Source organism: Carassius carassius, chromosome 15 (genome assembly GCF_963082965.1).
Source record: "Carassius carassius chromosome 15, fCarCar2.1, whole genome shotgun sequence".
NCBI lineage: Eukaryota > Metazoa > Chordata > Actinopteri > Cypriniformes > Cyprinidae > Carassius > Carassius carassius.
Genome location: NC_081769.1, coordinates 18404623 through 18415462, shown reverse-complemented (window position 1 = coordinate 18415462; position 10840 = coordinate 18404623). Strand labels below are relative to the sequence as shown.

The 10840-nt window shown below is 36.9% G+C and overlaps 2 protein-coding genes across 3 annotated transcripts; one reads left to right on the top strand and one right to left on the bottom strand.

Moving 5' to 3' along the window:
- Positions 1 to 665: 665 nt before the first annotated feature.
- Positions 666 to 2363, top strand: LOC132158357 (protein S100-A1-like). The gene is made up of 2 exons (XM_059567736.1): positions 666 to 1756; positions 1836 to 2363. The coding sequence occupies exons 1-2, from the start codon at positions 1592 to 1594 to the stop codon at positions 2010 to 2012; spliced, it is 342 nt and encodes a 113-aa protein (XP_059423719.1). The 5' UTR covers positions 666 to 1591; the 3' UTR covers positions 2013 to 2363.
- On the bottom strand, positions 2088 to 8514 carry LOC132158355 (serine/threonine-protein kinase pim-2-like). 2 transcript variants are annotated; one of them, XM_059567734.1, is made up of 8 exons: positions 8039 to 8514; positions 7618 to 7677; positions 7244 to 7338; positions 7082 to 7132; positions 6562 to 6940; positions 6282 to 6458; positions 6069 to 6157; positions 5943 to 5964 (listed from the first exon to the last, which is right to left on the bottom strand). In XM_059567734.1, the coding sequence occupies exons 1-8, from the start codon at positions 8340 to 8342 to the stop codon at positions 5953 to 5955; spliced, it is 1167 nt and encodes a 388-aa protein (XP_059423717.1). In that variant the 5' UTR covers positions 8343 to 8514; the 3' UTR covers positions 5943 to 5952. The 2 variants fall into 2 exon arrangements, with proteins under 2 accessions (XP_059423718.1, XP_059423717.1); XM_059567735.1 differs by lacking the exons at positions 5943 to 5964; positions 6069 to 6157 and adding an exon at positions 2088 to 2173.
- Positions 8515 to 10840: the final 2326 nt, after the last annotated feature.

Below are 10840 nucleotides of genomic sequence, written 5' to 3'. Positions count from 1 at the left end.
ACTATTAAGAAGCTTGACCAATCGCTAATTATATTATATAACCTTTAACTGCATAACTTAAATAATATAGATATTAAAATATATTAAAAAAATACATTTCTTTATATGTATAATAGCTGGTAATGTAGTACTTCTATAGTTCGGCTGATTTTCATATAGTGATGTTTTTGTCTAAGTTACAGGTACAGTAGATAAATCATTTAGTTCGGGATGCTGAACTATCACATCTCTAAAAGTTTAATGTGACAAGTACCAGTACATATAACTAACCTTTAGGATCAAACATATCTATTTACCCAAAAGCTCTTCTTTCAGGTAAGTCCAGGTCTTCAAAGCATGTTTATATACGTGAATGTCATGTTGTTTCATTAGATAAGCTTGAAAACATGACTGGTACAAGTCCACTACATGTACATTTTATACATTTTAAAGAAAACTGCCTCATATTTTCAAACTGATTCATTCAAATCTTGTTCATGCATGTAGTCTCGTGTATATATTCATGATTCACAAACTGAGATAACTGAGTGTCGATCAATAAAACAAAACATCGATTACGTGGCTTGTTTTCATTTGCTCAAGTTACCGTCTAACTCAGACAGCTTTCTCTCTTTCAATTAAGACGATCAACATCACATTTACTCCTTTATATAACACTGTTTTCATGTTTATTCTTGCATTGTGAATGTGTAAACAGAGAGGACAAGAGGTGGGAAATAGGTAGGAAGAGACAAATGAAGGATGGATGGAGGAAGGGAGGAGGAGTGTAAGGTATGATGGGAGGAGGACCAAGTAGGTATATAAGATGCTGGCCATCGCCTCCCGTCTTCACCAGCATTCATCACTCTTCAAGGAACAGAAGAGCAACAACCTTCTAACAACAAGGTAAGAGAAAGAAAAGGATGGATGGAAGAAGAGACAGTAATTGTGAATTTGTTTAGAGTTCGCATGTGTGCTGTCTCTGAGCTTCTGGACATGACATGCTTGGTCAGATCATGTGTTAAAGAAAACTGTGATGTAATGAGCTGCCATTGGACAAAATTCTTTAATGTGGCTCTCCACAAGTTCTGTGTGGCTTGTGGCTCATCTCTATAAAGCATCTGAGGAGGCCTTTCTTCTCCACTGAAGTTATTTTTTGCCAACACAACCCAGTATGTTTATCAGTTCATCCATCAGGACAGGGCTAAGCTCAAACGGTGGGCAGTGCTTGGTTAAATATGTGTGTGTAGTGAGTTTTGGTCATTGAGATTGGCTCGGATTACACTTGGCCAAGTAACTTCCTCCCCAGGTTCAGAGTGTTTCTCCAGTTTAGGATTTCACCCTTATCAGGCGAGTCACATTTCCCTTCTGTAGTTAAGTTAAGCCCCTTGTAGGATGGTCAAAGCATGTTGAGCTCGGAATATATTACTGCTTCTTTTGCAATGTTTTTATTGTTGTGGTCTGAAGAAAATAAGTCTGCCTTGTGGTTTGAAATATTTAAAATTACCCAGAAATACTCCCCCTAAAGAAAACCTTTAGTGCATCCTTGAGTGCATTTATACGTAAGTCTAAATACAGATGCTACAATGACCAATAAATCTTTCTTTCCAGAATGTCTAATGTTCTAAACTCAGAGAATGCCTCCACTCTGGAGAATGCCATGCAGCTGATGATCCAGACGTTCCACAAGTACTCTGGAAATGAGGGCGACAAATACACTCTCAGCAGGCAGGAACTCAAAGAGATGCTATCGCAGGAGCTGGGCAACTACCTTGGGGTAAGGAGAAAACAGGGTTTTGATTTCTTTGTGAAAGTCAGATGTTTCTGAATAACTTTATGTCTCGCTTGCGTCACAGAATGCACAAGATAAGGATGCAGTCGATAAAGTTATGGGAGACCTGGATTCAAACAACGACGGTGAGGTGGACTTCACAGAGTTTGTCATCCTCGTTGGTGCCCTCACTGTTGCCTGCAATGACTTCTTCCTCGAGTATCATGAAAAGGATGGAAAGAAGGTTGAAAAGAAAGAGTAGAGTTGCATTTCTCCGAACAAAAGCCAACACATGACCAGCGAATTATGATGAGGGGGAAATGAGGGGAGGGGAATATGTGTGTGTGTGTGTATGAATCTTCCTTACTGATACTTCAAAAGTTTCACATCATCTCTGCTTCCACATCCTGCATCCATGCAATCCTGGTTACACAAAATGTTCCATGAGGCATAACATGTTTCCAACCCCTGAACCTATTAGATGCATTATGAATGAAATTGTGACATGGTTTTTGTTGAATATGTGAATATGTATTTTTTCCTTTCTTTTGTTTTTTTAACAATTGGAGTTGTTAATTTTAAAATTATCTCTGCATAATAATAAACAGCAGATTTAAAAAGAAATAAATGCAGTTGGTGTGCTTTTTTTGCAGCAAGCGCAATGGCAGGGTGTCTTTTAATGAACTGTTTTATTTTGTCAATGATACGAGGATGAATCAAAAATGAGTTATAATTAATGACTTTTAAAAATGGATGAAAACAAAACAAGAAAAAACACAAGGCATTAACAGAAGGTCTTTTTTTTTATTTTGGAAAGAATGATTGTTTGGACTTATCTAATTATCAGTCCCATTAGTCTATTGGTACCCTAGGCGAGATTTTAGATCCAACTAATTTTTTTTTGAAAATGCTGATTTTTCAAAACTTTACTATGACATAACATAAATACTGATAAGTATTAACATAAATAAGTAGTAAATAAATTGTGATAATAAATGGAGATGTTGAACCACCTTGTAGGTATTTTATGAGTGAATCTGAAGAGACCAGACATGAGCTACTCCCACAACCATGCAGTGACAAATACTTATTACAACAAAGGGAAATATGAACAATATGAAATGCCTTTAAAATAGTCTAACAGACAACAAAGGCAATACAATAAAGGCAACATTTTGTAATTTATTTGTAAATGTTAGTCAGCTAGCTAGCTAGTTAGTCTAATTAGCATACCCATACCTTTCATTTCAATTATGCAATAAAGTGGAAAATTACATTCTTAAACTTAATTATTTCATTTTATGTATGCTAGATAATAGTTCTAGTCATGGTCTTTTTCACAAGACATTTAGACACTTTTTGGTGAATTAAAAGCAATCAGTAATGCAACTGAAGTTAAAACAACATTACAGAATCTTAAATTTATTGTAAAGAAAATAAAGAAAAATTTAAATAAGCAGTTAACTCAAGCAAAAACGTTCCATGTGTCAGTGTTGCCAGTTAAGATCTTCTAAAAAGGCTATTTCAAAATATTACATGAACTTCATGGGCTTAACTTGTGATTTTTACCTCTATATTGTTTTTTTTCTCCTCCTCTTTGTGGCGATTCCTGCCGTGTGCCCCTGATAATTTTATTTTTCACAATTTTTTTAGAAACAGGGCCACAGTGCCCATTTTCAACCCTGGAGTTTCATGTCTTAGACTAGCCAACTTGTTTTTTTACTGGCCTTTTTAGTGCCAACTCTGCGCTTTATAGTAACCATTTTCTGTTATTTTTGGCTCGCATATCTCCAACAACTGATTTTTTTTTGTTGTTGTTATTTATTTTACTTTTAAGAAAAGTAAAACACTCGGCCACCATTTTGGAAACGCCTCCGGGCAGCTATTTCAGACTAACAAGACCAGGCTCCTATCTAAATGAATGGGAAGAGAGGCAGAACTGCACTTTCACTGGTCACCGGGACATAAAAACTGTATGTATAGAAACATCAGTAAAATATGATAAAAATCGCGGAAAAATGTTTATGGCTTTGCCCCAAAATAAGGTTTAAAACGCCTTTTTCCCACAGGTTATACTTTTACTACGCATGCGCAAGGGTTCCTCAACTGTGCGCATACGTCAGTGGAACCAGACGATAGGCTTAAATGTTTCCCGGCTTGACTGTTAAAAGCAGATGATTGGCTTTCCAGCGGGAGGGGCGGGACATGTACATACAACCGCCATCTTTGCCGTTGCGGGTTTTCCTTAGTTGTATGGAGGATTGAGGAAGTGGCATGTCTGTTATAAAATATATAGATGTCATGTGAGCAACCTGTCTGACAATTGTAAGTCTTCTAATAGCTGTGCCAAGAGAAATCTGAATCCCCCACCGAATCTTGTAGAGAAGGCGAGCGTGAACAGGAGCAAATTTTGGTAAGTATTCTGATTAATTATCTCCCTTGACTTTATGCCTCCACGTCCCCCGATTGCCTCATAGACAGTAAAAGATTGCCTGCGAGCTTCTCCTTCTGTCCATACGGTAATTTCTCTACTGGGCAACAAAAGCTGTGTCTCATTTAGAAGGCCACGTCCTCCGGAGGTCGCATCCTCTGGAGGTCGAATCCTTTCTAGGATGCGTATACGGAGTGTCCTTAACCCTGGGATTAAATGAGAAGGCCTTCGTAGGATGGAAAGGAAAAGGAAACAGGAAGTATCACGTTGCTATGCCAACACATAGCGTCGTTTCGCTCTCACACTTGTTAAAGAAAAAAATATTAGGAAAATAATTTCTAAATTTGGAAAGTAACTTACAAAAAAAGTTTTTACTTGTTTTATTTTATTCAATGTTTGAGGAGCTAAACACTTGTAATCATGTTGACCACACTTGTAATTCAATTTTAAAAAAATGAAGAACTTTAAAATACTTACATTTAAACACCACATCTCTGCTTGTGTGTAGATCTGCCGCCGCCATTTTTTCAAATAAACAACGGTTATTTATGGCGACGCAAAGAATTGTGGGTTATCTGTAGCAGCGAAGGATACACCTCATGTATCCTTCGAATTCCTGTGAAAAAAGGTCGCATTCGGAGTGTGCTACTTGCTTTTCTGAAATGAGACAACCTCGATGACGTATGCAGCCTTTGAATGCAACCTTCGGAGGGCGCAGCCTTCTAAATGAGACACAGCTAGAGAGTCGCAGGTTATGAAGCAATCGTTAGCCTATTTTTACAAAAACTGCTTCTACGGGGCCATAACGTAAGATGCAAGGTAATGAAGCCTTTAATACATTTTCTTGTTTCTTTAGAAATAATAAATGGACAAATTGAGTCTTTAAACTCCTCAGATGTAAATTTATTCGCTGTCAAAGTGACGCCAAAATGAATGGGAGTCAATGGAATGCTAACAGCAGGTGGGGGTCCGCTAGCCAATGGCGGCACCCAGGGGTGCTTCAATAAAATATGAAACCCTGCCCCCCTGGTTTCAAGGCACTTCAGGGGATTATGGGTAGAATTGGTTATGATGCGCTATATTACGTTTTTGCTAATAACTCTGGAACCATTATTGTTACAATCAAAATTCACAATAAAAATTATTCTTATTCCTTCAGTGTCCACAAATCAGCTGAGAGACTATTTTTGCAAAAATAATTGCTAAGATGTCAGCAATGGTCTTTTTCCCTGCTTATGTTTATCTGTTGAATGCAATGTGCATGTTAAACGAAACTGGACAAAGAATTAACACATCTATTAAGTAAAAAAATTGGCATGCACCTTCTATGTAGGGTGTCCGTATCCTCTAACATATTCTCTAATATGACTCAGTCACTCCAAAAAAATTCTCATATACTTTATTATATTTTTTTTCTTACAAGGTTTTCTTATAAATTCAATTATCTTTCAAATATCAATTATCTAAATTATACTTATCTTATAAACTTCTACACTTATCTAATACACTTATAAACTTATCTTATACACTTAAAATGTCTACACTTTTCTTCCTTATACACTTATCTATCTTATACACTAAAACACTTGTCTATCTTACTTGTCTTATCTTACTTATCTCAACACTTATGCCTTACAATTTTTTTTAAGAAGTACATAAAAATTTAAAAACTATGCAAATAACTATTACAAGTATTGCTGCTTCATGTCGAGGAGGCAGACACTGTCAGGACATGCCGGCTTTCACAAGACGCTAAGGCATTTTTCATGTCTTACTCCATGACCTGATTAAAAAATAAATTAAGCAGCATTAATAGTCAATTACAAATTGGATTTGGCAAACCAAACTAAAAATGTAAAAAAAATTATCTCATTTTAGTCTTAGTACCTTAAACCAGTCATGGATCTGCATCTTCTCCAGATCGATCCTCTGCTGTGGATCAGACTGCAGACATGAAGAAATCATCTGGCAGCATTCTGTCAAAAAAGATGAGAGATGTTTAATTTATTAGCTCATTCTTTACACCTGTTCTCTTACAAGCTATGGGTCTTTTTTGTGTGATTTACAAAACAGATTGTTCTTCTTTGATGAAGATCTTACCTTGTGACAGGCCAGGTCTGGTCCAGCTCCTCTTACTGATCAGATCCAGGTCGTATTCTGTTGGATAATGTCCGCACACCATCATGAACAGAAGGATCCCCAGCGACCACACTGTTGTTGGCTTTGCATGGTATTTGCCGTTCACGATGACCTCTGGTGGACAGTACGCTTTTGTGCCTGGAGGAAAGACATTTTGTCAATTTAACACATTTCCAAATCATGTTGACTATATAGGATGCAGTTCTGTGAGATAATTAACAAAGCAGTTCATAACACATACCACTGAAGACTTCATAGCCAAATCTCTTCATTTGCACACCACACCCGAAGTCAATGAGTTTCACCTCCATGGTGTCCTGGTTTAACAGCAGGTTCTCCATTTTTATGTCTCGATGAAAGACGCCACGCTTGATGCAAACATTAGCGGCTTCGGTGACCTGCTGCATGACCTTTCGTGCTGTCTCCTCATTGAGACTCTCTCCGTGGAGCTTTACGAAATTTCTTAACTCCATGCAGGGCATGGGCCGCTCCATGACCATAATGAAGTGGTCTTCGTTGTCCTCCCAGTCCAGAATTCTTATGATCTCAGGAGCTCTGGGGCATTTATTGGCCATTAGTGTCAGGCCTATCTCCATTGGGATGCATTGGGGATGACCAGGCTAGAAAAAAGGAAATATGATGTTTAGATTAAGATGGTTTCCCAAATAATGACTTGGTTCACAAATCAGAACAGTTTGCCTACTGAGAAATCATTTGTAGTCTGAGAATAATATTAAATATAGAGAGTGCAGCCTACTCACCACTCTGATATATGGCATGTTTGGTGACTTCACTGAAAATTTCACAGCCACCTGATCAACAAAACAAAAAAATAACAATTAGCATGTGCACAGAGGTCATATCAGTCTAGCCATTAATTCTGAAGAGATATGCAAAGTTTTGTAAGTAAAACAAATTGAAACCTCAAGTTCATCCTTGCAGCGAGTCCCTTCGTAGACAAAACCAAATCCTCCTTGACCCAGTTTTGAGCCGATTTTATAATGGCTGCGGATGTGGCCTAATAAAAGATAAACAATTGCAGTCAGTATGAAATACAACTTCATATATACATTTTATTTTATTGTAAAAAAAAAAAAAAGTACAATTAACTTTAGGTGTTTGTCACTTAAACATTAAATTACATTAAAATGAGTTTAATCTTGTATTACATTAAGAGCTAAAAGTTGCTTATTTTCATGAGTTAATGTAAAAACACACCATGACTTATTGATGATTGTTTACAGTGTTTAGAATTCATAATAACATTTAATAATTCTCATGGTTTTATTATTCTTACCTTTGCCTGGGGCATTCTGCTCCAGCTGTTCCTCAACGGGGTGGACTTTAGGAGCTGGAGCTATAATATGAATCAAATCAAATAATTCAGTAAAATATCATACTCAGAAGTAGAGTTGTTCTTCATTTAGGGGCACATTCGACTTGATATATTAAAATTAAACTTCTCTCAACAATGATTTAATCAGTGTTTAAGCTCTAACATACTGACTGGTTGGTAATGACACCTAATAAAGCTATTCTCAGATCATACTCTGATCAAAAACCTTTAATTTAATTTCTTAACTGTCACTGTAAATTTTGGTGTGATAATGACAGTAGTGCTTCTGGAATGTGATTCTTAATTTAAGAATTAAGAACAGAAGAATTGTAATTGAATAATCAGCCTAAAATGAAACCATGACATGTTGATGTGATTGTACCATCACTAAATGTCCGATAATATCCGGCTTCAGTCTGGTGCTTATTCTCAGCTTTAGCCAGATCATATTTAGTGGCTCTCCTGTGAGGAAAGCGGAGAGCTGGCCACCTCCAGAAGCTCTTCTTTTTCTTTTTGTTTTCTCTTTCTGCCTCCTCTCTTCCATCAAAACCACCAGCAACAACAAGAGCCTCATCAGGCCAATGAGGAGGATGGTTCTCTTGGTTAAAGGTGTGTTTAAGAAGAACACATGGTTCTTGTATACACTCCTTCTCAATCATTTTTTTCAGTCGTGAAAATAATTTCATTATAACAATATCTGTCACTCGATAAAAGTCAGATAGCAATCAGTCGATCAATCTATACTCCGAAACTTCAACCCACAAAATGAGCAAGTTCTAAACCTAGGCGAGACGTTCTAAATGTGACGTCATAACAGCTTGCGCAGAGGATCTGAGATTAGACGAGAAAAAAAAATACTATTTAAAAAATGCATCAAGTGGTCTGGTCTTTTGGGGTTTAGCCCTACTAATCGGACAGAATTCAAGTCCAAGTTCACACAGCAGCAGAATAAATATAGGTTGACAGTCCATTTGAGTCCTTAATATGGTTACGTTCACACAGGACGGTTATTTACCGGCGTGACGGCCGCATTCACACACATATATTTTCAGGACTCAGAACATTCTCAGAAAACAGGCGCTGTGTAAACAGAAAAGAACAGGACTGGACAGTTCGGTCACATCATACAGTGCGAGAGAAAGTCGCTCTGCTTCACAAACGCGCGTCTACCGTGTGTTGTGTGTTTTCATGTGTGGTTTCGGTAACTTACAGACAGTGATGGAGAAATTAGCCCTGTGTCATCTGTGTTGGATCCATTTTTTCTCCAGCTGCTAAACGTTGGTTTTGTGTTCTGCATGTAACTCAAATGCTCTCCACCATAATATGACTGCTTGTTGGTTAATTAAAATTTGACGGAGAACTTGAGTTTTGATTGGACTTGTGTCAAAAAGTAATAAGACTTCAGTTTTGGACGTCGCCATCTTTGACTGAGGCTATGGTTATTGGTAAGGAACACGGGCTTGACACCTGTTGCTCGTTCAAACAGGCATATTCGAGACTCCCCATAAAGAAAAGTTATATAACATATATAACACTGTTAAATATTGAAGTATGTTTTTAGGGGACACGTGATCATTTAGCCGTGCTATTTTAACATAGTATAAATATAATATATAAACTATATTTGCACTTAGTGTAAGCAGCATGATATGACTAAAAAAACTGCTATTTTCTCTTAGTGTAAATAGCATCTATCGCTAAGAAAATATGCTATTTGCACTTATAGATTAGGCTATAGGCTACTACATTAAAATAGGATATTCTACTAATTAAGCTACTTATTGCAAATAAAATCAGAATCAGAAAGAGCTTTATTGCCGAGTATGTTTGCGCATACAAGGAATTTGTTTTACAGTACACAGAGACAACAACAACACAGACAAAAAATAAAATAAATTGTAGCTAAATATAAAGAAAAATATTGCAAAATAAAAAAAATAATAAATTGTACGAACAGTTGTGCTATAGATGATTATGGAATAGAATAGAGTGAGATGCATGGAGGTGGTAACAAATAAATTAAGGAAATTGCACATTTTTATTGCATAAGTGGGGGACACTTAACTGTTCATGAGGTAGATTTCCTGGGGGAAGAGTTTGGTTTCAAAGGTTTTGATTTTCAAAAATGTATTATAAAATGTTATTATTTTTTTTTCCCAAAATGCAATAAATTCATTGAATCAATATGAAAGTTATTTTTTTCTATTGAAACTGATGAAGATACACAACATGGTAAGTTGATCAACATATGACAGCCTCTGAACTTGGTCAATACTAATCTTATGTACTGGCACTGAACTAAAAAAAATTAATCAGTCATCGCTTCCAATATGATTTCAATGGGTCATCTTGTTAATGCTATAAATTAATTTAAGCAATAAAATAAAATTTAATCATGAGCAAGAACATGAACAACAGCACATTACCACAGAAATTCCAAAATTACATTTCCTTTTCATTCAACTTCGGAAAAGTGCATTCATCTTTGCCATGTTACATTCATTTAGTTGTCTAGTGCTATGTGCTGTATTAACAAAACATGGCATTAATAAAAACTCTAACTGACAAGCTACACAATATTTCAATTACGGACGCGATTCATCTAATGAACGCAATATAACGTAGATTGTCAGTGATATACGGCTCTGTGTATTAAATGTTGCTCCATCTGAAAGCACGTTATGTAGATTTACTGGTAGGCTACTGTTATTCACAGAACGGCTTACTGACGAGATGCGGATGACAGTCACATGCGATTTATCGTACAGCGCTTGTTTGTTGATCACAAAGTACAAAGAGGAGCAAAACTAAGATGTGGAGTGTTAAGTTGCACCATTACCGTCTAGAGCAGTGGTTCCCAACCTCGTTCCTGGAGGCCCCCCGACACTGCACATTTTGCATCTTTCCTTTGTCTGACACACCCATTTCAGTTCTTGGAGTCTCTACTAATGAGCTGATGATCTGAATCAGGTGTGTTTGATTAAGGAGACATGGGAAACCTGCTGTGTTGGAGGGCCTCTAGGAATGTGGTTGTGAACCACAGAGTCAATGGAATGTTGTGCTGTGATTTGTTGTTACTGTTTACAGTGCATGTAATGGTGCGCTGAGTCTAGGTTGAGTCTCCCAAAAAAGGGAGACTGGCGCTTGTCACGGTTTGGAAAAAAGGGAGAAAACATAACCTAAT

Excerpts from the sequence above, each read along its gene's own strand:
- LOC132158355 (XM_059567734.1), bottom strand. The coding sequence starts at position 8,342 with ATGAAATTATTTTCACGACTGAAAAAAATGATTGAGAAGGAGTGTATA. Across the intron at positions 7,339-7,617 it reads GCAGAATGCCCCAGGCAAAG|GCCACATCCGCAGCCATTAT; the intron begins GTAAGAATAATA and ends ATCTTTTATTAG. Across the intron at positions 7,133-7,243 it reads GCTGCAAGGATGAACTTGAG|GTGGCTGTGAAATTTTCAGT; the intron begins GTTTCAATTTGT and ends TTTGTTGATCAG.
- LOC132158357 (XM_059567736.1), top strand. The coding sequence starts at position 1,592 with ATGTCTAATGTTCTAAACTCAGAGAATGCCTCCACTCTGGAGAATGCC. Across the intron at positions 1,757-1,835 it reads AGCTGGGCAACTACCTTGGG|AATGCACAAGATAAGGATGC; the intron begins GTAAGGAGAAAA and ends CTTGCGTCACAG.